The sequence below is a fragment of the Benincasa hispida genome, chromosome 9, assembly GCF_009727055.1.
Source record: "Benincasa hispida cultivar B227 chromosome 9, ASM972705v1, whole genome shotgun sequence".
NCBI lineage: Eukaryota > Viridiplantae > Streptophyta > Magnoliopsida > Cucurbitales > Cucurbitaceae > Benincasa > Benincasa hispida.
In genome coordinates, this window is record NC_052357.1 from 91294668 (window position 1) to 91319712 (window position 25045).

The 25045-nt window shown below is 33.7% G+C and overlaps 2 protein-coding genes across 7 annotated transcripts; both read right to left on the reverse strand.

The window, feature by feature from the left end:
- Window positions 1-424: 424 nt before the first annotated feature.
- LOC120085871 (uncharacterized oxidoreductase At1g06690, chloroplastic-like) lies at window positions 425-10109 on the reverse strand. 3 transcript variants are annotated; one of them, XM_039042114.1, is made up of 10 exons: window positions 9698-9914; window positions 8833-8924; window positions 8698-8738; window positions 8160-8324; window positions 8051-8073; window positions 7856-7927; window positions 7585-7752; window positions 7209-7291; window positions 7071-7133; window positions 522-707 (listed from the first exon to the last, which is right to left on the reverse strand). In XM_039042114.1, the coding sequence occupies exons 1-10, from the start codon at window positions 9912-9914 to the stop codon at window positions 522-524; spliced, it is 1110 nt and encodes a 369-aa protein (XP_038898042.1). The 3 variants fall into 3 exon arrangements, with proteins under 3 accessions (XP_038898041.1, XP_038898042.1, XP_038898043.1); XM_039042115.1 differs by having other exon boundaries at window positions 585-703; window positions 9698-10109; XM_039042113.1 differs by having other exon boundaries at window positions 425-707; window positions 7071-7291.
- A 1597-nt stretch (window positions 10110-11706) lies between these two features.
- LOC120086727 (uncharacterized oxidoreductase At1g06690, chloroplastic-like) lies at window positions 11707-21834 on the reverse strand. 4 transcript variants are annotated; one of them, XM_039043511.1, is made up of 10 exons: window positions 21535-21834; window positions 17134-17225; window positions 16650-16690; window positions 16221-16385; window positions 16112-16134; window positions 15959-16030; window positions 15357-15524; window positions 15128-15210; window positions 14972-15034; window positions 11707-11999 (listed from the first exon to the last, which is right to left on the reverse strand). In XM_039043511.1, the coding sequence occupies exons 1-10, from the start codon at window positions 21764-21766 to the stop codon at window positions 11814-11816; spliced, it is 1125 nt and encodes a 374-aa protein (XP_038899439.1). In that variant the 5' UTR covers window positions 21767-21834; the 3' UTR covers window positions 11707-11813. The 4 variants fall into 4 exon arrangements, with proteins under 4 accessions (XP_038899439.1, XP_038899438.1, XP_038899440.1 ...); XM_039043510.1 differs by having other exon boundaries at window positions 17134-17237; XM_039043512.1 differs by lacking the exon at window positions 11707-11999 and adding an exon at window positions 13327-13525 and having other exon boundaries at window positions 17134-17237.
- Between the last annotated feature and the right edge of the window lie 3211 nt (window positions 21835-25045).

Below are 25045 nucleotides of genomic sequence, written 5' to 3' on the forward strand. Positions count from 1 at the left end.
TATTAGATGATATATAATTAAATCTACCTTCACCCATTATCCTAAGCTTTTGAGTCGTTCGATGATTTATGATTTAGAAATCCAATGACCAAAATAAAAAAGCTTAAAAGTTTGGAGACCAAAATCCTATTTAACACTTTGGTTTTACCAGTAAATTGACTTTGACATATGATATTAATAGTAAAACTCCTTGTAAGAAATTTTTTCATCACAAAACTTTGTTTTCTCGTCTGTTTTCCCATATTAGGACTGGTGGGAAGAAAATACCACAATTTTAAGAAATTAAAAAAAAAAATGCATGCTATCAATATGAAAAATAAGATATTTTTCCCCTTTGAAAAAGAAAGCAAGATAAACCACTTAAATGTGTTCTGATTGGCTACCACAAACAAAAATCATTTAAAAAAAATGAGAGATGAGAAGAAGAAGCACAACCCAACTAAACATCTTGCAAGAAAAGTGGAAAGTTGTGAAATAAAACTAAATTCCAGTACAAATTTTCATATCTATTCATCAATAATTTAGAGCTTCTCAACAGGGAAACCAATAACAGGCTTGATTTCTGATGCCAAGGAGCGAAGTTCATAGATTTCTTCATTGGATATTCTCCAACCTAATGCACCTGCAAATTCAATAGCTTGTTCTGCATTTTTTGCTCCCGGGATTGGCACAACGTTTTCTTGTGCTATTAACCAGTTCAACACTACCTGATCAGAAAGAGCATTTCAATTCTCACCAAGATTCAACATTGTCATGATAAGTGGGGGATTACGAAAACATATAAATTCTAAGTAGAGAAGAAGAAATCAACTAGAATGAAAATCCATTTTCCCCATGTAACTTGATTTTTCAGACTCTAAACTCCGCATGGCGAACTTTCCAGTTGTGTCATAAAGAATACGAATCACTCAGATTTGACAAACACGAATGAAGAAGGACAAGCTACATGCATATGCGTATATAGAAGAAACAAAATCTATAGTGGCTGGCTTGTGTTAATGGATGTGTGAGTGCTGTTTGTTTTTTCTTACAAGAAATAGAAGTTCAATAGAGATTTGATTTTGATGTTAGATTTGGTACAGATTTCAAATATGCATAATCAAAGAATTGCATGCTGCAATTCTTTAGAGGAAGACGATAGAATTGGTTTCTTCCACATTTCAAACTGCTTCCTCGTAGGACCCAAACAGTATAACAACCCACTAAGATCTCTTCCAAAACAATCAACTAAATAATTGTTCTCCAAAACACGACAAATATATCACCAAATAATCACCAAACAATCAACCAACAATAGACAGCAATAAACCACAAAATTGTAGAAGACTAAAAGTAAAGAGCGCACATGAATTATACGTGGAAAACCCCTTCGATGTGAAGAGAAAACCATGGGACTTATGAGAAGTCCACCTTTATCAACTTCTCATATTATGATAAAATTGAGGGAAAAAGAACTCAAATCAGTCATATAAAGGTTCACTACCCACCAATGCTTTCATACATAAAAGATCAATACTTGAGAGATAAAAAGAATGAAAATCACCCAATTTTACAGGTTCTGTTTGGCAGAAATTATGGAAACTAGAGCTCCAAACAACGATCCAACCGTTCAAAACGAGACTCTATGTGTCCCTAACAGGCTGACCAAATTTCAGCACGATCCAACAGTTCAAACTCTGACAATTGACAAATTTGTGGAAGCTGTCGCTATAAAACCGAATTGTTATTTTTCTCTCTGACTTTTTTTTACCTTTTTTCACTCTCTTTTTTCTTAGGTCATCTCCATATCACATAAAAGAAAACCTAAGGCTTTCAAGATGGGCCAACCTAAAAATTAGGCCCAATTGGGCTCAGAAAACACAAGTTCAAAATAAAGTCTTACTTGTGTAACAAGTGGGCTCACCCACAACAATCTCCCCCTCCAACCCAACATGGGGAAGACTCAATCACATCCATGATCACTTGAACCTCATCCCAGCAAGCTTACTACAAAGCTCAATCTTGCTTCCAGGAACTACCTTAGTTAACAATCTGCACTGTTCTTGACGGTGTGAATTTTCTTCAGATTCAATCTCTTCTCTTCAATTACATCTCGTAGCCAATGATATCTAATGTCAATGTGTTTAGTACAAGCATGATGCATTGAATTCTTGCTCAAATCCATAGCACTTTGACTATCAAAAAATATTACATACTCATCTTGCTTCAAACCCAACTCTTGAAGGAACCTTTTAAGCCATAATATCTCCTTGCTTGCTTCTACTACTGCAATATACTCTACCTCAGTTGTGGACAATGCTACGCATTTTTGTAGCTTGGATTACCATAAGATGGCTCCTCTTGAAAATGTACACACATAACCTGCGATAGACTTTCTGTTATCAAGATCACCTGCCATGTCTACATCAGTATAGTCTTCAAGCATAGGTTTGCCAGCTCCATAACACAAGCTCAATTTGGAGGTGCCTCACAAATATCTGAAGATCCACTTCACTGCTTCCCAGTGAGTCTTACCTGGGTTGGATAGAAAACGACTCACTGGACTGACTGCATGTATAATATCAGGTCTAGTACACACCATAGCATACATCAAAGAACCAACAACAGAAGAATAAGAAACGGGTGACATAACTTCTTTCTCTTTCTCTGTTGTAGGATAAGCTCTCTTACCTAACTGAAAGTGAGTTGCTAGCGGTGTACTAATAGGCTTAACATGCTTCATATTGAACCTTTCCATCACCCGTTCAATATACTTCTTCTGGGATAACCACAATTTCCCAGCTTTCCTATCGCGAGCAATCTCCATACCTAAGATTTGCTTTGCAGGCCCCAAATCTTTCATGTCAAATGACTTGGACAAGTCTTTCTTCAAATTTTGAGTCATATCTATATCTTGTCCAACTATCAACATATCATCTACATATAAAAGAAGAATGATGAAGTTGCCTGCAGGGAACTTTCTAAGATACACACAAGAATCAGCTATAGTTCGTTTATAATCATTGCTTATCATAAACAAATCAGATTTTTTGTACCACTGCCTTGGTGCCTATTTAAGCCCATAAACACTCTTTTTCAACTTGCAAACAAGTTATCTTTCCCCTTTTCTTCAATTCTTCAGGTTGTTCCATGTAGATCTCTTCATGCAAGTCACTATGTAAAAATGCGGTTTTTACATCAAGTTGCTTTATCTCAAAATCAAGACTTGCTGCTAATCCCAACACTGTTTTGATAGACGTCATTTTGACCACTGGAGAGAAGATCTCATCAAAGTCAATGCTCTTTTTCTGGGTGCATCTCTTAACCACTAATCTGACTTTGTACCTCACTATCTTCTCATCATCATTCTTGTACTTGAAAACCCATCTGTTTTTCAATACTTTCTTGCCCTTTGGAGGCTTCACCAACTCATAGGTTCCATTCTTTTCTAGGGAATTTATCTTCTCCTTCATTGCATCGAGCCACTAGTCTTTTTTATCATGAGACAAAACTTTTTGATAGTTCTTTGGCTCTCCATCTTCACTAACTAAAATGAACTTTGAGCTTGGATACCTTGTTGAAGGTTTACGCACTCTAGTGGGCTTTCGAGCCTGAGTATCCTCCGCTTTGGGAATAGATTGCTCCCTCTGCTCATGAATTTCTTCATCAGATGAAGACTCATCAAGATCATCATCATCAACATGATCTGGTACATTACCATCAGGTTGTATCTCACCAACATCATCATGTACATCATCAACATTCTCATTTGTCGATTAAATAACAGAAAGAGTATAAGTAGAATCATTAGTAGTATCCATACACAACCTAGAGTAGAAGTGTACCTTGTACTAAGAAGATATGCACCTTTCTTGTGCTCGAAGAATCTACATCTCTGCTTTTCACTATCTTCTCCTTTTCTGGATCGTACAGCCTATAACCATACTTTTCATCCCTATACCCAACAAAAACACATGGATTGGTCTTCGAATCCAACTTTGATATTTGTTCCTTAGGCACATGCATGTATGCCTTGCTGCCGAAGACTCTGAAATACAAATAAATGGGATCATGTCCCTTCCATGCTCTCTCTGGAATGTCTAAACCAAGTGGAATTGATGGAGATTGATTAATCAAATACACGGCACATTGCACTGCTTCACCTCAAAATGTCTTAGGAAGATCAGACATTCTAAGCATACTCCTCACTTTCTCCACAATGGTCATGTTCATCCTCTCAACAACTCCATTGTGTTGTGGTGTGTCAGGCTCTATCTTCTCATGTATAATGTCATTTTGTGAACTATAATACTTAAACTTATTCGAAGTATATTCACCACCATTGTTAGATAGAAGATACTTCAATTTTCTTTCGGTCTCCCTTTCTACCATTACATGAAACTTCCTAAAAATCTTGAACACTTGGCCTTTTGTCTTCAACATATATATCCAAGTTCTTCGAGTAGCATCATCAATAAAAATGACAAAATATTTATTGCCACCATGTGACTCCACCTCAATAGGCCCACAAATATCATAATGTATTAACTCCATTTTTCCTTGCCTTCTGGTGGACTTCCTAGAAAAAGAAAATTCTATGTTGCTTGCCTGTCAAGCAATGATCACAAGGGTCAAGAGAAAATGTTTTATCAACAGGGATAAGAGATTTACCTGTCAACAATTTAATCCCCTTATCACTCATATGCCCTAGCCTTTGATCTAGCCTTCGATGCCACAAATTTGGAGAATTTTTTTATTCTACTACATTCAACTCAGAAGAACATATGCTCAAGTTTGTTTTATACAAAGAGCAACACAACTCATCTTGAGCAACTATTATTAAACCCTTACACCATTTCCACTTACCATCATAAAAGGTATGTCGAAATCCTACTTAATCAAGGACATTTGTATACAACAAGTTAAGACGTAAATTAGGAATATGGCGCACATTCTTTAATGTAAGTGTGCACTCAACACTTGTCTTCACACGAATATCACCTAATCCAACTATGCTAGTTGAGCTCTCATTTCCCATCTTCACACTACCAAAATCACAAGATTGATAGTTCATGAAATACTCTCTTTTGGGAACACAATGGTATGAAGTACTTGAATCTACCACCCACCCTGTGTTTGAATTCTCTACATGATGACACTCACTGGTTGCACAAATCAAGGTGATAACATTATCACTCTAAGAAATAATTGATGCAGTAATTTTATCATCCTCCTCTTTTTGTGAGTCTTGCTTCTTACTTTGTTCTTTTTTCTAATGATAGCAAAACTTTCTTATATGGCCAGGCTTGTTACAGTAATGACATGTCCTAGTCTCTTTGTCTCTAAACTTGAACCTCCCTTTTGAGTTACCACGATCTTTAGGTCCCTTATTCTGGTTTCTTCCACGATTCTTAGCAACAAAAGCATGTGAATTATCAACTCCTATCTCCTTTCTTCTTATCTCTTCATTGAACATGCTTTGTTTGATAACATCCAAAGACAAAACACCTTCTGGAGCAGAGTTACTAATAGTCACAACCAACGTTTCCCTACTATCCAACAAAGAACTCAACAAGAACAAAGCCTGCAATTCATCATCAAAATCAATATTCATAGTAGTTAGCTTATTAATAATATCCTAAAGTCACTTAAATGCTCAGAAATAGAATTCCCGCCTTTCAATTTCAAATTAACAAGTTGTTTGATTAAAGAAGCTTTGTTATGTGCGGTTTTCCTTTCATAAAGACCTAATTTCTTCCACAACTCGTGTGGGTCCGACTCTTTAGACACATGGTTGAAAATGCTAATATCAACCCACTACCTAATAGTCGCTAAAGTTTTCTCTTTAACTTTTCCCAATCTTTTTCTTCCATTTTATCTGGTTTTGCAGGTTTAGAAATTGTGTTATCTGCTATTGTGGTTGTTTCAATTGAATCAAACAAATTTTTACAATATAATAAATCCTCCATTATTAGTCTCCAAATGGAATAATTGGTTGATGTCCATTTTATCATTGAACTACCTCCACCGTTACTAGTAGACTCCATAACAATGATTAAATTAAAACTCGTTCTGATACCAACTGATAGAACCCAAACAATATAATAACCATCCACTAGAATCTCTTCTAAAACAATCAACCAAATAATTGTTCTCCAATACACCACAAATAAATCACCAAACGATTAACCAACAATGGACAGCAATAAACCACAAAATTCTAGAAGACTAAAAGCAAAGAGCACACACAAATTATATGTGGAAAACCCCTTCAATGTGAAGAGTAAAAACCACGGGACTTGTGAGGAGTCCACCCTTGTCAACTTCTCTTATTATGATAAAATTGAGGGAAAAAGAACCCAAATCAGTCATACAAATGTTCATTACCCATCAATGCTTTCATACATAAAAGATCAACACTTGAGAGATAAAAAAATGAAAATCACCCAATTTTACAGGTTCTGTTCAGCAGTGATTACGGACAAACCAGAGCTCCAAACAACGATCCAACCGTTCAAAACAAGACTCTATGTGTCCCGAACAGGCTGACCAAATTTCAGCACGATCAATCGGTTCAAACTCTAGAGATCAACAACTTTGTGAAAGCTGTCGCTAAAAAACCGGACTGCTGTCTTTCTCTCTGATTTTTTTTTTTTTTCTTCATTTTCACTATCTGTTTTCTTAGGTCATCTCTATATCATATCAAAGAAAATCTACGACTTTCAAGATGGGCCAACCTAAAAATTAGGCCAATTGGACTCAGAAAACACAAGTTTAAAATAAAACCTTGTTTGTACAACAAGTGGGCTAGACACCCACACCACTTCCGACCTAGTAATTAATTTTCACATTGAGGATTCTAACTTGAAGTAACTAATGGCTCAAATTTCATTAACTGGAACACTGTTAAATATGTAAAATGATGCAAAACAAGCAAATGCAACGTATTTCAACATGAAACCGAGAGGAATAGAAAAGGAAGAAGAGGAAACAATCATCAGCAACCAAAACTGATCTCAAACGAACGTTCAAAATAAGAGCCAAAGACATGAACTTTAAAATTTTAACTCAAGGAAAGTAAAGGCACTAACCTGTGTGGGTGTTTTATTGTAGTTTTGTCCTATGTTGCGTATCCGGTTCAGAAGAGGTTGGAGCTGCATATTAAACAAATGCTTAAGAAATAGAGTGAAACATATTATGGATTTCTTCAAACTTTCAAGCATCTCAACCTTCGTTAAAAACTCTGGAGTATAGATTCGGCCTCGAGGACCAGTTGGAGGATTTGCAGGAGTGTACTTTCCCGTGAGAACGCCTGCACAAATTTACATAACATGTTATTCAATCTCCCCACTGAGAGTATCAATCTCAGAGAAGGAAGATGGAAAAAACAAACAAACAGCCAATTAATTTATTTTAAAGTTTCCATTGTAGCATTTGATGTAAAAGCATATCCCAGAACTTAAAATTTCATAGAGAAATGTATGCAATATGGAAGATTATTTCCTTTCAGCCAGATGCATAAATTGACAAGAATAAGGTTAAGTCAAGTCAGCTCAAAGTAGCAAGAGAATCATATGATATACGAAACAACCTGGACGGACTTACCTTGAGCAATAGGCGAATAAGCAATTAAGGTGATTCCAAGTTCGTCACAGGCAGCCTTCACACCGTTTTCTTCTGGTAATCTGTAGATGAGGCTATAATTCACCTGGTTTGAAGCTAGTGGAATACCTCTTTTCTTGAGCTTCTTATGAGCTTCTCGAAGTCGCTTCTCTGGAAAACCGTACAGAGTGTTTAATTTCAGGCATAAGGAAAAACCACTGAAGACTGCAATGTTGGCACTATCAGTTATTGGAAAGACAGACTTAGAACCTACCGCTGTAATTTGAAACACCAACAGCCTTCACAAGTCCCTGCTCAACAGCATCTCCAAGACCATCAATATACCCTGAAAAAGGATTTCTTAATGAACTAAGCTTCTTCTTAATCTGAATGACGACATAAAACATATGACCCCACAATCTTTACGGAGTCAAATGTTCAGAAAATTCAAGCTTCAGGTGTGAAGAACCTTCATTTCCCCATATTCCAGGCCTGAGAGCCAAAACCAATGAGTTAGGAACTATCTAGTCAAAGCTACTACTAAAAGAAGGTCATTAGAAGAGTCAACAAGTGCAGACCAATGAAGTTGATATAGGTCGACCGATGCAAGACCAAGGCGAGAGAGGGAATCCTTAAGGGCGCATATGACACTTTGACGACCAAACCTCCACGGCAAAGCAGCAAATTTTGTAGCAACTGCAACTTCTACTCCCGGATCCACTGCCTTCTTTTCTTTAATAAATCTGCAACAAGATTGGGAACTGGAAGTCTTAGAAGAATAACGATGAGTCTATATAAGTATAGTCATGTGCAGGGAGGGGTAAATAGGGGAAGTACAAGGGAGTTAGTTAGAAGAGGGAGAAAGTATATTTCATCATCTAAAAGCAATAGGTGAAGGGAGAGATCTCATTTTGAGACGTCATTAGTGAGAAGCATGAGGCCCTTCCAATGGCCTAGGCTGGAACATAAGCTGGGGTAGCTCGTATCAGCATTTCCTACCTTTTTCATTCGGATACTATTCTGGTTGGCTAGAAAATAATTTGAACACAATTTGTAATCGTGTTTAACATGTATAAAGTGGTTGTTTTTAAGACATTAAATCATATTCAAATGTACCTTCCTAGAAGAGTTTCTGAACTTATAGCACCTAAAGCATACTGTCAAAGAATAAGATTATTGCACTTCAATTAGCAAAGATCTTCTATGGAACGTAAAGACAGTAAGTGAACATAATATTGTATAATATCCCACCGAGGAGCCATATACTTCAGCAGTATCAATGAAGGTAATGCCGCGGTCAACGCTGGCATTAAACGCAGCCTTAGCAGCCTTCATCATCCTATCTGAATCACCCCAAAAAGAGCCATCAAACATGAATATACTCTACAACTATTGATAACATTAATTTTCATATAAAAAAAAAACTATTGAAAACATTAATTCAATCAAAATTAGGAAAAAAAAAACAATAAATAAACTGCTAACGAGTTGTTCAATAGTGATCTAAAGACTTTACAGAAACATTTTATGGAACTGATGTTCAGATCACTGGGAAGAAACTTATCCAAATGAGCTGTTCCATGAGGTTTATCCTTGGAAGGACTTTGAAGCACTTCTTCGAGCAGGAGTGCTAATTAAGTGTTCCTCTAAAAAAATATTTTAAAGAGATTTCAGGCATGTTTGAGTGATTTTGAACAGATATTCAAAATCATCCCAAACGTGCATCCAAATCATTTTTAATGTTTGGTTTTACACTTTTAAATGCGATTTTCATATATCAAAATTGTTTTTGAATTATATGATGCATGTTTAGGAATGAATATGAACATAACAAAAATGACTTCAACAATTTCAAAATCACTATTACTTCATGCACTAAGAAATATCTTGAAATACATTAGCTAAAAGTGGTTTTATTATTTCAAAAGTGAAGCCCAAAATACTTTTCACCACTCCAAAATCATGTCAAACTCATTTCTAGTCTTATCCTACAAATTTTAGGAAATAAGCAGCTCAAATGTTCATATACCATCAAACAACTGGCTCCTACTTTAGTGAAGAAACGAACAATCAATCTCAAAAGCAATAATCCCATATTCCAGTTTTCGAATCTTACCATTCCATCCAAAGTTATTCCAATAGCTGTTATCTCCCCAAGCCCAAGCTCCAATTCCAAGCCTACTGACTTTCAGTTCAGAACCACCCAATTTCACCTTATCTTCCTGTGATGTCAATGTGCCATAATCCTCAGAAGCCACAGCCCTAACTCTGTAAACTCTACTGCGATTCATTGGAGGAATTGATAAACAGACGGAACTTAAATGCACCGCCATAGCTCAGGCAGCGCAAAGCACAAAGAGAACTCAATAGAAGCTTTGAGAGAACCAATTAATGGCGGAAGTAACTCAGAATTCGACGTAAAAGCTGCCGATTCACAGAAGAAATTCGAGCCTAATATCAAATGAAGGAAAGTGGTTGGCCCAAAACCACTTGGTTTCTGTTGAAAAGCATTGAAATGGGTATTTGTCATTTCAAATTTGGTTAGATGACGAATTTTCTCTTCGTTTTGTGGCTTTAATCGTTCCGTGTTATTTTACATTTCTTTTCGGTAACGTTTGCGCACCCCAGGCTTTTTTTTTTTTTTTTTTTTTTTTCAGAAAAATTATTTTTACAAGTTTTTTAAAAAGATGTTAGTTTGGTAAGGTGATATTTTTCTTTTTTCTTCCCGGTAAAATTATATTTATAGCTCTCGAGATTTTAAGAATGTACGATTATACGATAGTTTATACCTTTTATTTTTTCTAATTTAAAATATTATATAATTATTTAAAATTATAATAGATTACTATAGGGACTTTTTAGAGGACGTTTAGGACGATGAATTAATTAGTATAGTTGGGTTATAATAGTTTATATTTTGAGTGTAGATTATTTTAATTTGGATTATAGTAGTATATTTTTAGGTGTAAACAATTTTAGTTGGAGAAGGAAATAATAAACACTCTACTCTCTAACAAAGAATAAAAAAATGATGAAGGTAAAATGGTAAAAACGATAGTAAATGGGGATTTTGATATAGTGTTGGTATTTACTGTAGCAATAGTGGTTATTATAGTCTTAAATAGTTCTTGTGCCAAACACACCCTTAGTTTATTTATAATTAATATAATATATATATATATATATATATATATATATATATATATTAGTGAATGTTCGAGCCAGTTTACATGCACCTCGATTAATTTTATCACATATTAAACCTACAACATCTGAATGTTAAGGAGACTCGTAAGATATTGAATTCATAGGTGACCATTGAATCCACGACATCTTAGCCTTTTATTAAGGTCATGCCCCTATTTACCACTAAGCCAATTCATGATAATTTATAATTAGAATTTAGTCTATTTATTTTGATAAAACTCTCATCAATAGTTTCTATGTCCAAAAAGTAGACTCATCAATAATAGGGTCCTTACTCAGTTTCTTTTTGTTAATTATATATACTCTAATTTTTAACCTCTCATATCTTTAGTAAGAAATTTTCAATAATGAGGTTTAAGAAAATTTTATTCTATAAAATCTAGGAGTGAACGTGATAGATCGAAAAACTGAGTCAACCAAATCAATTGGTTGATTAGAGAAGGAAAGGGGTCAGTTGATGTCAATTTGAAAAAATTTCAAAATTAAGAAAAAAATTTAAAGAATAAAACTAACCAAACCAGCGGATCGACGGACCGACGGTTACTCCTCAACGGTCGAGATCGTTTTGAATATTTATTAAATCGACCATAGTCGATTCAATGGCGGTTTGATCGAGAAACCGACTCCGATAGACTGATGCTCACCCCTAATGTAATCAAGATGGAAACAAAATAACAGGGGAATAATTTCTCCTATGGAACTCAATTACTGCCAATTATTCTCTACAAGAATTCTTCGGTATGTGAACATCTATACTTACTAGAGAAAATTTCTAGTACTACGAGAATATCATACTCTCTTTGTTCATACTATGAACCTACGATTAATATAAATAAGTCTCACCTTATTTTTAAAAGCATGTTGATATACGTAGAAGACATATAGAATGTGAAAAATAGTGAGGAATAGTAATGCAAATGCTACTAAAAAGGAGGAAAAAGCTATATTATAATGTAGTTCAGTAGTAGTTTCTTATGTGTCGATTTGATACACATTTTGGTTTCCTTGGGTTATGAATCCATAATTTAGAGTATCTCAAAAGGAAGACCAAAAACAGGTTGAAGTTTTGAAGCCAAGGAGCGAAGTTCATTTATTTCTTCGTTGGAGATTCTCCAACCCAATGCACCTACAAATTCAATAGCTTGTTCTGCATTTTTGGCTCCCGGGATCGGCACCACGTTTTCTTGTGCTATCAACCAGTTCAACACTACCTGATCAAAATAAAATATACACAAATAGAAAATAAAGAATATTACAATTGTGTATTTTATTGAACTATTTACCGTACCTTAGTGAATGGAAGAATAAATAATAGATATAAAAAATACAGGAAACAAAGATGGTTGAAAAGGAAAAACTCAACAAAAGTCCACAGATTACCTAATTGACACCAACTAGTAAAATCTCCTCCTTGTGCTTTACGACCCCATAGTAACAACAAAGAGTGGGCTAAACTATTAGCAGGAGTCAAGGTTAAGAAGTTGCACCATTCTAAATAGGAACTTGCCAATCCATGGGTATACCATGAAGTTACAAAGGTTGTACCTGTAAACCAACTTCCGATGGCAAAATATCACTCAAAGATCCAGATGTCCCCATGGGAATCCCCACCTCTGGGAAATTTTCCTCTATTTAATTTGGTTGTTTTGTTTTTTAAAATATTGAACTTAAATTGTTACGTTGAAAATGTTTTAATTATATAGTTAAGCTTCAAACTAATCTTTTTTTATGATTAATTCCATATGAAAATTTTAAATTAAAAAAAGTTTACTATATATAAAGATTGTTTTCAAATATAGTAAACTGAACTAAAATATTTATAAATATAGCAAAATGTCACAATCTATAAACTGTTTTTTATCACTAATAGATTGTGGCATTTCGCTATATTCAAAAATATTTTTGGCCGATTTTTATCTAAAACAATTTCCCTATATATAATCTAAATTTAACATTTAATTCAAACATATTCATTTTTTATACTAATTCAAACATATTCATTATCTTGACTATTAAATAATAAAACCTGAAATTTAAATATAATGTTCATATAATAATAAAAAAAACATAACATTAAATTGTTAGTTATAATGTATTAAAATAGGATAACAGGAATCCTCCTGTTTAACTTATGGAGTATTTATTCCCCCACTTTACTTTTTTCTTGAGTTTAAAAAGAGATCCAATCTCTGATCTTTTCGTCAAGAGTACATGATGAAAAACTTGTGAATCACAAGTGATTGAGTTATATGATTTACATTCTTGCTCATCGAGGTGTTTTTTTTTTCTTTTAAGGAAATTTTTTAATTTGTCAACATGAGTGTAGCTCAACTGTCACAATATTTGTAATATTGACTTCAAAGTCATACCCCTTTCCCCTTTTTTGGGGTCAAAAATCCCCATTTTTTATTTTTATTATTTAAATTTAACTAAATTTAGTATTTACATTAAAATTGTAAATATTATGTAAGAAATTAGTATTATTATTACATATNATATATAATAATTAAAATTAAAAAAAAAAACAATATCTAAAAAGCTACAGTTGTAGTGTGTGTATGTATACATATATATATATCAACAATTAAAAAAATTCAGGGTGGGGGCGGGGATCGGGTTCGAGGTCGGGGATCCCCTCCCGTTCCTGCCCTGTCCCCAACCGAGGACCTGATTTAAATCTCTGGTTTGACCCCGTACCCGGTCAAACCGATTTCTCCGCCCTGATTGAGTTGTGGACCTGCGGGGAATTTTGTCATCCCTACAGTTATGGATATGAAACATGGATATGATACGACACTTACACGGCGACACGTTATTTTTCTTAAATTTAGGACATGGGCACAACAAGGACACATTTATTAAAATATATATTTTTTTAAATATATCATTTCTAAACAAGTTGGACGTCTTTCACTCTCAAATTATATTATTTTTGTCATATATGTATTGACTTAGTATATGTAAGAAATGTTTGATGCATGTCTACCAAATGTTAGTCCTATTTTGGTTTTGTACAACTAATGTCTAACATGAAAAAATTGTATGGATGGTCCCTATTTAGGGGATCACTCGAAATTTGGCCTCACTTTAAAAAATGCTCGAAATTTGGATTTCTGCTTACGTTAGCCGCGTGTGAAAGTACTGTTTTAACCCCAAAATGAGACCAGACGCAACCCTAATTTCTCGCTCTTTCCACTCGTTCCTTCACTCGTTTCTTTTATTCCTTCATCTCGTTTCTCTCACTCCTTCATCTCGTTCCTCAATTCACGTTGCTCTCCTTCATTTTTTTCTTGATTCTTTTCCCCTTCTTTTGAATTCTTCCTTTTGCTTCTTCCTCTCGCTTCTTCCTCTCGTTTCTTGGTCTCACTCTCGATTCTTTCTCTCATTCTGATTCACGCTCCAACTTACATCTTTGATTCAAGAAGAAGAAGACGACGTCAACATAAATAGAAAAAATCATCGAAAAAGGAGAGCAACTGAAGAAACAAGGGTGGGAAGGAAATCTTGCAGGAAAAATGAAAAAAAAAGTGACATAAACATAAATTGCCGAAAAAGAAAAAAAAATGAAAAACGTTGGACAAACAAATGGCATCATAAATAGAAGAAATCACCTAAAGAAAAAAAAAAGAAGAAAGGTAGGAAAACGGAAAAAAAATCTATAAAAGAGGGAGGGAAGAAGGAAGAAGGAAGAAGGTTTAGAGTGGTAAATTCATAGGGTGATGATCAAATTAAAAAGTGAGGCCAAATTTTGAGATGATCCCTAAATCGGTACCAAATTTTTATCTAACACATCTATGACACTAATAAGTGTTTGATTCGTGTCCAACAAGTGTCAAGGTGTCCAAGTGTCCAATACGTGTCATACACAGATGGAAGCCAAACTAAGGTGTTCGTACTACTTAGCTCATAACTAAAAAACATCAATTATATGAATCATTTAACTCCTTGCACCATGAGTCCCATAACTAAACAATTTCACTCGTTACACCAAATATCTCCTTATATACCTCTTTCTTTTCCTAATCAATATGAAAATGCATAGAAAAGAAAAGAAAAGAAGAGAGAACACACATCAGCAAAAATAAGTAAACAAACAAATAAATAAACCAACATATTTGCAAGTTAAAGACGTTAAAAAAGTTGAACTTAATATTATAAACTATGTAAATTAAAGTATACTGACTTGCGTGGGGGATTTATTGTACTTCTCTCCTATGTCTCTTATCCGATTCAACAAAGGTTGAAGCTGCACATATAAAATAAAAGCTTTAGCCAGAAATAATAGAAAATGTCTTGTTTTATTTTATTTCGTTCTTCGTGGCTTTTCAAGAGTTTTAACCTTTGTTACAAACTCTGAAGAGTAAATTAGGGATCGAGGGCCAATTGGAGGATTTGTTGCTGTATACTTTCCCGTTAGAACGCCTGCAATGTTTTTATAAGAAACCCAGCTTTCATTAAGAAAAATATCAAAACCACCTGTTGCAATTTATCTGCAAAATTTGGATGCAACTCAACTCAGGATAATGCATGCAAAATATTTTTCTATGCATAATCCTAAGTGGACTCACCTTGAGCTAAAGGTGCATAAGCAATTAAGGTGACTCCAAGTTCATCACAAGCGTCCTTCACACCGTTTTCTTCTGGTGCTCTATATATGAGGCTGTAATTCACTTGGTTTGAAGCTAGTGGAATACCTCTTTTCTTGAGTTTCTCATAAGCATCTCGAAGTCGCTTCTCTACATCGTGGAAATAAAATGAAAGAAAACACAAGGTATAAGCAATTAAGGTGATCCTCAGTTCATCATACGCAGTCTTCACTCCATTCTCTTTTCATGCTCTATATATATGACGCTACAATTCACTCCTTTTTTTTCTTTTCTTTTTAAGATACCGAGCTTTCACGAATAAAAAAAAAAGCCTAAAAAGGGAGTCCCAATACTAATCATATGAAGACTTCAATTGAAAAGAATCAAACGAAACTCGTAACTACAAAAAGGTCGGGTAACATACAGATGAATGGTACAAGGGAGGCACTTAATTAGGTATAAAAATTTAGACATGGCATGACACGGACATGTTATATGCATGTTTAACACATTTGTTACATTAATGAGTGTCCCTATCGAACTAACCAAACCAAAGTGTCCGTATCTATTAGATTAGAACATACCATTGTAATTTGAAACACCAACAGCCTTCACAAGTCCCTGCTCAACAGCATCTCCAAGACCATCAATATACTCTGAAAAGGGATTTCTTAAAGAATTTAGGCCTCTTTTAATCTGAATAATGGACAGATATAAAATCTTCACAAAAAATTAACCTTCATTTCCCCATATTCCAGGCCTGAAATTCAAAATCAATGAGTCGAGTCACAATGTATCTACACAAGTTAGAAAAGAACACAAGAGAAGAGTTTAAGAAGCACAGACCAATGAAGTTGATACAGGTCAACTGATTCGAGACCGAGACGATAGAGCGAATCCTTGAGAACACTTATGACGCTCTGACGACCGAGCCTCCACGGCAAGACAGCAAATTTGGTAGCAACTGTAACCTCAAATCCAGGATCCTTACCCTTCTTTTCCTTAATGAATCTAATGCAAAACTTGGAAGTGTTTTTACAAAGATTTCCAGCAACTGGTTGCTACTATTCTCGTTTCTCATTTTTCAAAAACGAGTTTCAAATATGTGTCCATATTTTGGAAACAAACTCAAGCTTCTTTTTCAATTTTTTTTAAGCGTACAAAGTGGTTATCAACCATAGCTCTTTCTTTTTTATTAAAGAACTAGAAACGAGAAACGAGCAATCAGAAACAAAAAACGACATCAAAAGAAGCTCTTAGTGCTTCAAATTGTACCTTCCTACAAGAGTTTCTGAATTTATAGCACCTAATGTGTACTGCAAAAGGAAAAAGGTTACTGGATCCAATTAGCAAAGGTCTTTTTTTTTGTAATATAACAATGAGGTTTAAATATTATTTCACTTCATATACTTTTGATTTTAGTTCCTTTTAATCTCTATACTTTAAAAATGTTCATTATAATCTTTATACTTTCAATTTTGGTTCATTTTGCTTCATATATTTTCAAAATGTTCATTTTGGTTATTGTACTTTTAAAAAGTAATCATTTTGGTCCCTTCATTATTTTCAGTTTTACTTGATTTTTAAGAAGATCAAAATGGTCACTTTTTTAAAGTTATCAAAATGAACAAACAATGAAAATATAAGGACCAAAATAAACTAAAATTAAACGTGTAGGGATCAAATTGAACATTTAAAAAATATAGGGATCAAAATGAACTAAAACCAAAAGTATCAAACGAAAATAAATATATCTTACTGGGGCGCCATAAATTTCAGCAGTATCAATGAAGGTAATGCCATGGTCAATACTAGCATTAAATGCAGCTTTAGCAGCCTTCAGCTTCCTATCTGATGCCACACCTCAAAAAGAAAACTCTCAAAATAATCCATTTACAAACCACTAATTAAACGTCAATTCGAACATAATTTAGTGGATAAGACATTTCCGACCACAATGGTTGAACTCAAATAATCATTAAATACAAACAAACAACTAGACTCACTACTCGTGAAGAAAAATTAAGTTGAATATAGGTTTTTAGTTTCAGGTATTTTCTTTTATTATTACTTGTTCTCTTTTGTTTACAAATTTTCAATTTAGTCCCTTGCATTTCATTATACTATTTGCATTAGCAAATATTAAATTTAGTTAATGAAGTTAAGTTGACTTGAAAAAAAAAATTAGAAAGAAGAAAAATGTTAAGACATTTATTTTTAGTATAATAAATACAGAGTATGAAAATTAGAATCACTTACCTTAAAAAAAAATTATCTGTCAACTATAATTGAGTTAAATAAGAGTTAAATTGAAATTCAATTCAGATTATGGAGAAAAGATTGAAACAAAACTCGTAGTCTCATATTATAAAGACTAAATTGAAACTTTTAAAATTATGAGGACTAAATTTGGTAATTTAACCACATGTGAAACTTTTTTTTACCATAGTTACTAAATTGAAAACAAAGATTAAATTATTAACTATAAGGTTGGTTTCGTTTATAACCCAAACTTTGAAAAATTTCATTTTAACCCACAGAACTATGGGGTTAGTTTCACGTATACCTCAAAATTTTGAAAAGTTTCATTTTGAACCTTTGAAGAAGTTTAATTTTCTTTTTAAACAAACTCCAGAAGGTTTTTCGTTTATTTATGGACAGAAAAATTTGTGTTTGCTTATGTGTTGCTTAAGTGAACAAACCTAAACACATACAAGAAATAAACATGGGGTTAGGTTAAAAAATAACAAAAAATTGGAAACATGAAGTTGAAAGGAAGAAGACAAACTACATGTATGATTCACACATACGCCACATGTCTTTAATTTTCTTCCATATATATGTGTGAACAAACTACAAGTATGGTTCACAGATACGCCATGTATCTTTAATTTTCTTCCATATATGTGTTTCAATTTGTTCACATAAGCAGATACGGACCTTTTTGTTTATATAGGTTGTTTTGAAACAACTTTCAAACTTCAAGAATTAAAATGAATTTTTTCAAAATTCGAAATATAATTGAAACTATCTCTATAATCTATGGGTATCTTTGATAATTTAACCAAAAACAAGTCAATCCTAAAGACTAAAACATATACAATATATAGAGAGAACGACGTCATTATGGGGTGGATGGAACCATCGTTTTTTGGAATGACATCTAATTAGCATCCTTTGTACTAAATTTGTTGGATTTTGTCAAAATATTAGAAGAGCATTTGCCCCACATATGAAAGGTTTAAAAAAGTGATGGTCTCCGAGCATTAAAAAAGGTGTTGAGTTGAGATATGATGTCTGGATGTTTTTGGAGTTCATTTTAGAGTTTATATGTCTGTGTTTGAGGTGCAAAATTGAGTTAAATTGAGTTCATATGTCTAGGGTATCTGATGCAGTTTTTTGAACTTTAAATAATTTGCTTTTATGATTACTATTTTTGTTTTGAAATATTTTTATTTAATAATTTTACCAATCTTTGTGTTGAGTAAAATATGGATTGCTATTTTTGTTCTTTTCATTTTTAAAGCTTTTATGTCTTTCTTTATTTCTTTTATTGGGATAATGAACAACAATTAACATACTACATTTCTTCCAAGAATATAGTTAAATAAAATGGGAAAAGAGAAATAAAAACTTTTGATTCCTAATTTTTTCCACGAATTTCATCATCATCATCATCATCTTCTTCTTCCCATTGTTGTTTTATATTTTTACTTTGTCATGAATTTTCCAATTGAATCTCCCTCATCATCTTAGCAGCCAATGGAATGTCACCACATTTCTTCAACAATTGCACTTTCAATTCCTCCAAATTTGGAGGTTCATCATAGAACAAATCTCTATTTTTCACTATATCTTGCTAGAAAAAATTCTTCATTTTACGGTTCTTTTATGTGTTACATACTACATACATACTTTTCCAAACATTATTAACACTCATTTGATATGTGAATTCAATTACATAGAAATATATTTTACAAATTTTTACGTACAAATATTGCACTTATGGTAGACAAAATACTATTATTTATATAATCAACAACTCTATAATATACTTTAACATTCATCGATCTTATAACAGTAGAAAGTGGTTTTTGAAGTTGATAGTTAAAAATGGTTTTTTGCTGGAATTTATAGTTGAAGGTGGTTGTCAAAGCCTAAAGTTGGCCGCATGAAAGTGTTACTAGAGTTGGTCGCTAGAGTTTATCGTTAAAGGTGGTTTTCAGAGTCTGAAGTTGGTCGTGCGAAAGTGGTCGTCGAAGTTGATCATCAAAGATAATTTTCGTTAAAGTTTGTAGTCGAAGGTGGTTGTCAGGCTCGAAGTTGGTCGCATAAAGATGGTATTGGAATTAGTTGCTAGAGTTTTTGTTGTTAAAGGAGCTTATCGAAACAGAAGTTGGTTGTTGGAGTTGCTCGCTCGAAGGTGCCTATCGAAGGTGATTTTCGTCAGAGTTTGTAGTCAGAGGTGGTTTTCGGAGTCTACGAAGGTAGTTGTCGAAATTGGTCATCGAAATTTGTTGCTGAAGCCCAAAATTGGTTGTCGAAGTTGGTTGTTGAAGTTGGGTCACCGGAGTTGTGATTGGAGGTGGTTGCCGGAGCTCGAATTGGTCGTCGGATGTGGTTGTCAGAGCTCGAGTATGGCAGCAATAGTCATCGATAGTGGCCGATGAGTGGAGCCATTGAAAATATTAAAAGAAGGGAGAGTTGAGACCAACTCAACCCCACCAATATTTAAAATTTGGGGGTCAAACATTGAATTAGTATATTATACTAACTCAACTTAACTCATATTGGTGAGCCAAATACCCCATATGTCTTTAGTTTCAAATCATCTTAATTAGCTCAGTTGTATGAGTGGTATATTGCTTTGAGAGCACTCTTGTAATTTGGGATTGGGGAGAGATTTTTGTGGAATTGTAATAATTTTTCACATAGTGGAATTTTGGTTGTGGTTTTTTCTCTTGTTTGGAGTTTTATTGCTTTCTTTCAATTTCCGTGTTTGTTTGTTTTGGCTTATTTCAATGATAGGAATGAGAGGTTTTTTCCAACAAAGTTAGGATCAAATTGGCAACTAAAATTACACATATGTACTCCATAATCCGGTTATTTTCCATAATATTCTATTTTTTTAGATTTTTATATAAATGGCCCTATTCAGTGGCCTAAGACTAGGTTGGCATTGCATTACCTGTGTCAAAAAGCCATTTGGAAAAAATCTTCACCATTTTTTTTGGATAAAACATATTTAAATTAAGTCGGTTACAATCACTTTTAAAAACACACTAATTTCATGCACCTTGCAATATCCTAGTACCTTTTAGATTCTCCTAAAGCACGTAGAATTTTTAATTAATTATTTAGTTTTCAACTTTATACTTTAAAAAGAAGATTTATTTTATATATTTATCCATTTCTCACCTAATCAAATCTATTTTCTATTTTTCATGAGGTAAATGCATCATTTTTTTTAAAAAAAACCAAATTGATTTTTTTAAATAAAGCTATTTTCCTTAACATTTAAAAATTAATTTATAACAAAAAAAATTTATTACACTGACAATTATTTAAAATTTTGAATTACAATTTTAGTTATTAAATCTAAAATAAGATGTTTTTGTATTTATTTACCAAACACTGTAACCTACTTTTTCAAGTTAAACTAAAATTTACCCAGCACTATTTTAGTTCTTTTCACAGCTGATTTTTCTAAAAGAACAACTACTATCTATTATTTTAAAAGCTATCGCAATTCCAAACGAGACCTAAATGAAATTTGGGTCGACAGTTTAAAAATAAATGAATTTTAGTCTTTTTTCTTGCATCTACACGACTGAAATTACTACTTCGACTCTCTATCTTGTCCTGATTTTTTGAATGACCACCAATCCCACTCCCACCACTCTCGCTTCTCGACTCTTAAGATCAGTGATCATTCAAAAAATCAAAATGAGATCAAGAGTCAAAGAGTGAGAAGCAAGAATTGAGAGCAAGGATCAAACGTTAATTATCAAAGCAATAATTTCACGGGTACTAACATATATAAAAGGTCAAAATTCATTTGTTTTTGAACTTACTCAAATTCTAACCCCACTTCGAAAACAAAAATGGTCATCCGTACAAGAATGTCAAAACATAATTTGGAGGGATTAGCAAAACTTACCATCCCATTGAAAGCAATTATTCCAATTCCAGTAGATGTTATCTCCCCAAGACCAAGCTCCAATTCCAAGCCTACTGACCTTCACTTCAGAGCCCCCCAACTTCACTTTCTCTTCCAATTTGCCGTACTCCTCGGAATTAGCTGCCGCTACTGCCCTTCGCCTCACTCTCGAAACTCCGCCGCGGCCATTTATTGAAAAGAAGCAGCCGCCGTAATGGAAGAGCACCGCCATGGCTACGGCGGCGCTACCGCAAGGTTTAAAAGACCATAAAAAAAATATATATCAGCTTGAGCTTCTTGAAGAAAGAATTATTTCTTATATATATTCTGTTTTCGATTTTATTTTATTTTTTTTAATATTTGATTGAGACGAGTGGAAAATACAAAAAACGTGGAGGAAGGAGAATGGTTGGCCCGAAAAAGTAGAAGAATATAGAAGATTAATTTAAGACACAAAAATGTTTTGTGGCACTAATTAATGGGAAATATTTGTCATTTATTATTATTTTTTTATCACAAAAACCTTTCTCGTCATGAATTTTTAAAAGATAAGTTTAAAGGTTTATGCAATAATTCTTAAATCACAAAAACCTTTTGTTATGTGGTTTTAAAAATACCCTTTGTTTTAGTTTTTTTCCCTTTCTTATAAACATTGACTAATAATCTTTTATGTTATTGTAGTGTGATTGGTTGATATTATTACAAGATTGTAATATGGTTGACTGATTTTGTACAATATGTCAAAGACATTGTTACATGTCGTGCAACAAATTCTGCAGAATATCTTTTCTATATATGTCTGCGTGATTTTACAGATTTCCATGTCTGCCTTCCTCATTTTCCTGTAGAGAAAATTTATTTACTCCTAAAAAATATTCTCAAAGGTAGTCTTATTTATATTGTACTCTTATTCAATTTAGGATTAGCCGCCTTATTATAAAAGTGTGTATTGAGAGTTTTGATCTTAAGGTATATTTAAACCTTAACCTCCAAGTATTGTTATTGAAAATCTTTTTGTTTGTCGTTGAGAGTTTTGATTTGGCAGCCATTGTAGAACTCGGGAGGATTTTGTTTGATAGTGTATTTGGGGAGCCTAAGTAAGTTAAAAATTATGAAAATTCATATTTAGGGGAGCTTAAAAATGGTGAATATAAGGGGATCTCACTCTTAGGGGGAGCCTAAACATGTTGTATTGAGGGGATCTCATACAAAGCTTGAAGAAGCATTATTGTAGAAGTAAGGGGAGCTCAAACTTAAGGGGAACCTAAGTTGAAACTGAAGAGGAAGCTATATGTGATTTATCGAAGAGGGAGCCTATCAGATAAGTACTTTAGTTGTAATTGCTAAACTTTGTACATAGTGAAATTTCGTTCCACCGGACACAGAACACCCTAAACATAGGTGATTTTGCACCAAACTGGGGTATAAATCTTTGTGTCATTATTTGTTTGTTTGCTTTTGTGTTGGCCACTTGTCATACATATTGTTGTGACATTGTATTTGACATTGTATTATGTGTTAGATCTATACTCTATTTTTCATTTGGTAACAAAGCGGGTTAACTTTTGTTCATTGAGTATTCAATGGAATCGATCAGAGAAGGTGGATCAACTAATCGTTCCCCTGTGCTTGATGGAACTAACTATTCCTATTAGAAAGCAAGGATGATAGCTTTCCTTAAGTTCATTGATAGTAAGACTTGGAAGGTAGTTGTCACTGGATGGATACATCCTCAAATTGCTGACAGAGATGACAAGGTCTCTCTTAAGCCTGAAAAGGACTAGACTGAAGTTGAGATGTGGCCTCCCTTGGAAATTCTCGTGCTCTAAATGTTATTTTCAATAAAGTTGACAAGAACATTTTTCAACTTATCAATACACGTGTTTCTGCTAAAGAAATGTGAGAGATCTTTGTTGTAGCGCATGAAGGGACATCTAAGGCGAAGATGTCAAGACTGCAGCTCTTAACTACCAAATTTGAATCTTTGAAGATACTTGATGATGAAACTATTGCATAGTTTAACATACATCTTCTGGACAATGCCAATGAATCTTTTGCCCTCAGAGAGAAAATTTCAGAGGAGAAGCTTCTTCAAAAAGTTTTGCACTGCTTATTTAAAAGATTTGATATGAAGGTCACAGCTATTGAAGAGGCCCATGGTATTGCCAACATGAAAGTTGATGAACTGTTTGGATTCTTTCGAACATTTGAAATGTCCCTTGAAGATAAACTTGAGAAGAAGTCCAAGGGAATTGTATTATAATCCTCTATGAGAAATGAAAGTTCTAAGATCAAGAACAAAGAAATTGATCAAAATTTAGCTGAATCAATTTCCCTTATGGCAAATCAGTTTGGCAAAACTCTTAGATGATGAGATAAACATTCAGTATCACGTGAAAACTATGTGTCCTGTCAAAGACATTAGTAATGTCAGTAATAACCTTGATTCAAAACTCTCAAAAGTTCCTACAAAAAGGATATAAAGTGACAAAAAAAAAAAAAAAAAGCCAGTAGTAATCAAGGTGTCAAAGGAAAAAAATTTAGATGTCGAGGATGTAAGGGGTTTGGAAACTTTCAAATTGAATGTCCAAAATTTTTGAAAAGATAGAATAAAGGATATTCTGCTACCCTATCAGATGATGAAACTGAGTCAAATAGTGACTCTAATGAAGGAATTCGAGCTATTATGGGAAGCCTTTCTCTTGAACGTTCTAATATGATCGATCCTTCTAATGAATGTATTTCTTTAGCAGGAAAGGGAACAGAACAAACTATAGTTACCTCTGAAAACTTATCTTTTGTAGAAGTCCATCAACCGTGGATAGAGGACTCTAAATCCTTAACAATTCAAAAGGAGAGAATTGAAAAATTAATTGATGATAATCATTGTCTGTTAAGCACTATTTATGAACTGAAGAAAGAATTGAAGGCATCAAAAGTTGAACTTGAATCGATGTCAGTCTATTCGTATGTTGAACTCTAGTATTAATGATCTCAACAAAATATTTGAAGGATTTAAATCCTAAGTGGAAGCGAGTGATTGCCGTTGTGTCAGTGAATTCATTTTGGAAAGAAACTCAAAACAGAGATATTATAGAATAAGGATAAACATAAACATTGTTTAAGAATGCTTTCTAAAAACACAAAGAGGAAAGGAATAATGACTTATCCACCATTGATGAAAATCCCTTCTTCGCATTCTCCTCTCCCAAAAGATCAAGAACACTACTTTCCTCATGAACAGAACAAGATCAAATCTTCAACATAGGACGCCACCACCAAAGTCTTCCTTGCTATTCTCAAGATAAGAATTAAGGAGTTGTGGACTCTTCTTTGAATTTTGGTGAGGGAAAGAGATTTCTTTGAGAGGAAAAAGAATGTAGGAAAAAAATTCTTAGTCAGTTTCACCGATTTTGTGTTATAAGAGAGTGAGGGAAGTTATTTAAAATAACTCCCTTCAGCACGTAGAACAACCCCTTACACGTAGGGAGTTATTCTACATTTAGTTATA

What these genes read in the sequence shown, in the direction of transcription:
- LOC120085871 (XM_039042113.1), bottom strand. Translation starts at nt 9,914, where the DNA reads ATGGCGGTGCATTTAAGTTCCGTCTGTTTATCAATTCCTCCAATGAAT. An exon ending in TCAGAAACTCTTCTAGGAAG is followed by an intron (nt 8,325 to 8,697) that starts GTACATTTGAAT and finishes ATCTTGTTGCAG; the next exon opens with ATTTATTAAAGAAAAGAAGG. An exon ending in TTATTCGCCTATTGCTCAAG is followed by an intron (nt 7,292 to 7,584) that starts GTAAGTCCGTCC and finishes AAATTTGTGCAG; the next exon opens with GCGTTCTCACGGGAAAGTAC.
- LOC120086727 (XM_039043510.1), bottom strand. Translation starts at nt 21,766, where the DNA reads ATGGCGGTGCTCTTCCATTACGGCGGCTGCTTCTTTTCAATAAATGGC. An exon ending in TGGAATATGGGGAAATGAAG is followed by an intron (nt 16,031 to 16,111) that starts GTTAATTTTTTG and finishes ATCCCTTTTCAG; the next exon opens with AGTATATTGATGGTCTTGGA. An exon ending in ACAATAAATCCCCCACGCAA is followed by an intron (nt 12,000 to 14,971) that starts GTCAGTATACTT and finishes TATTTTGATCAG; the next exon opens with GTAGTGTTGAACTGGTTGAT.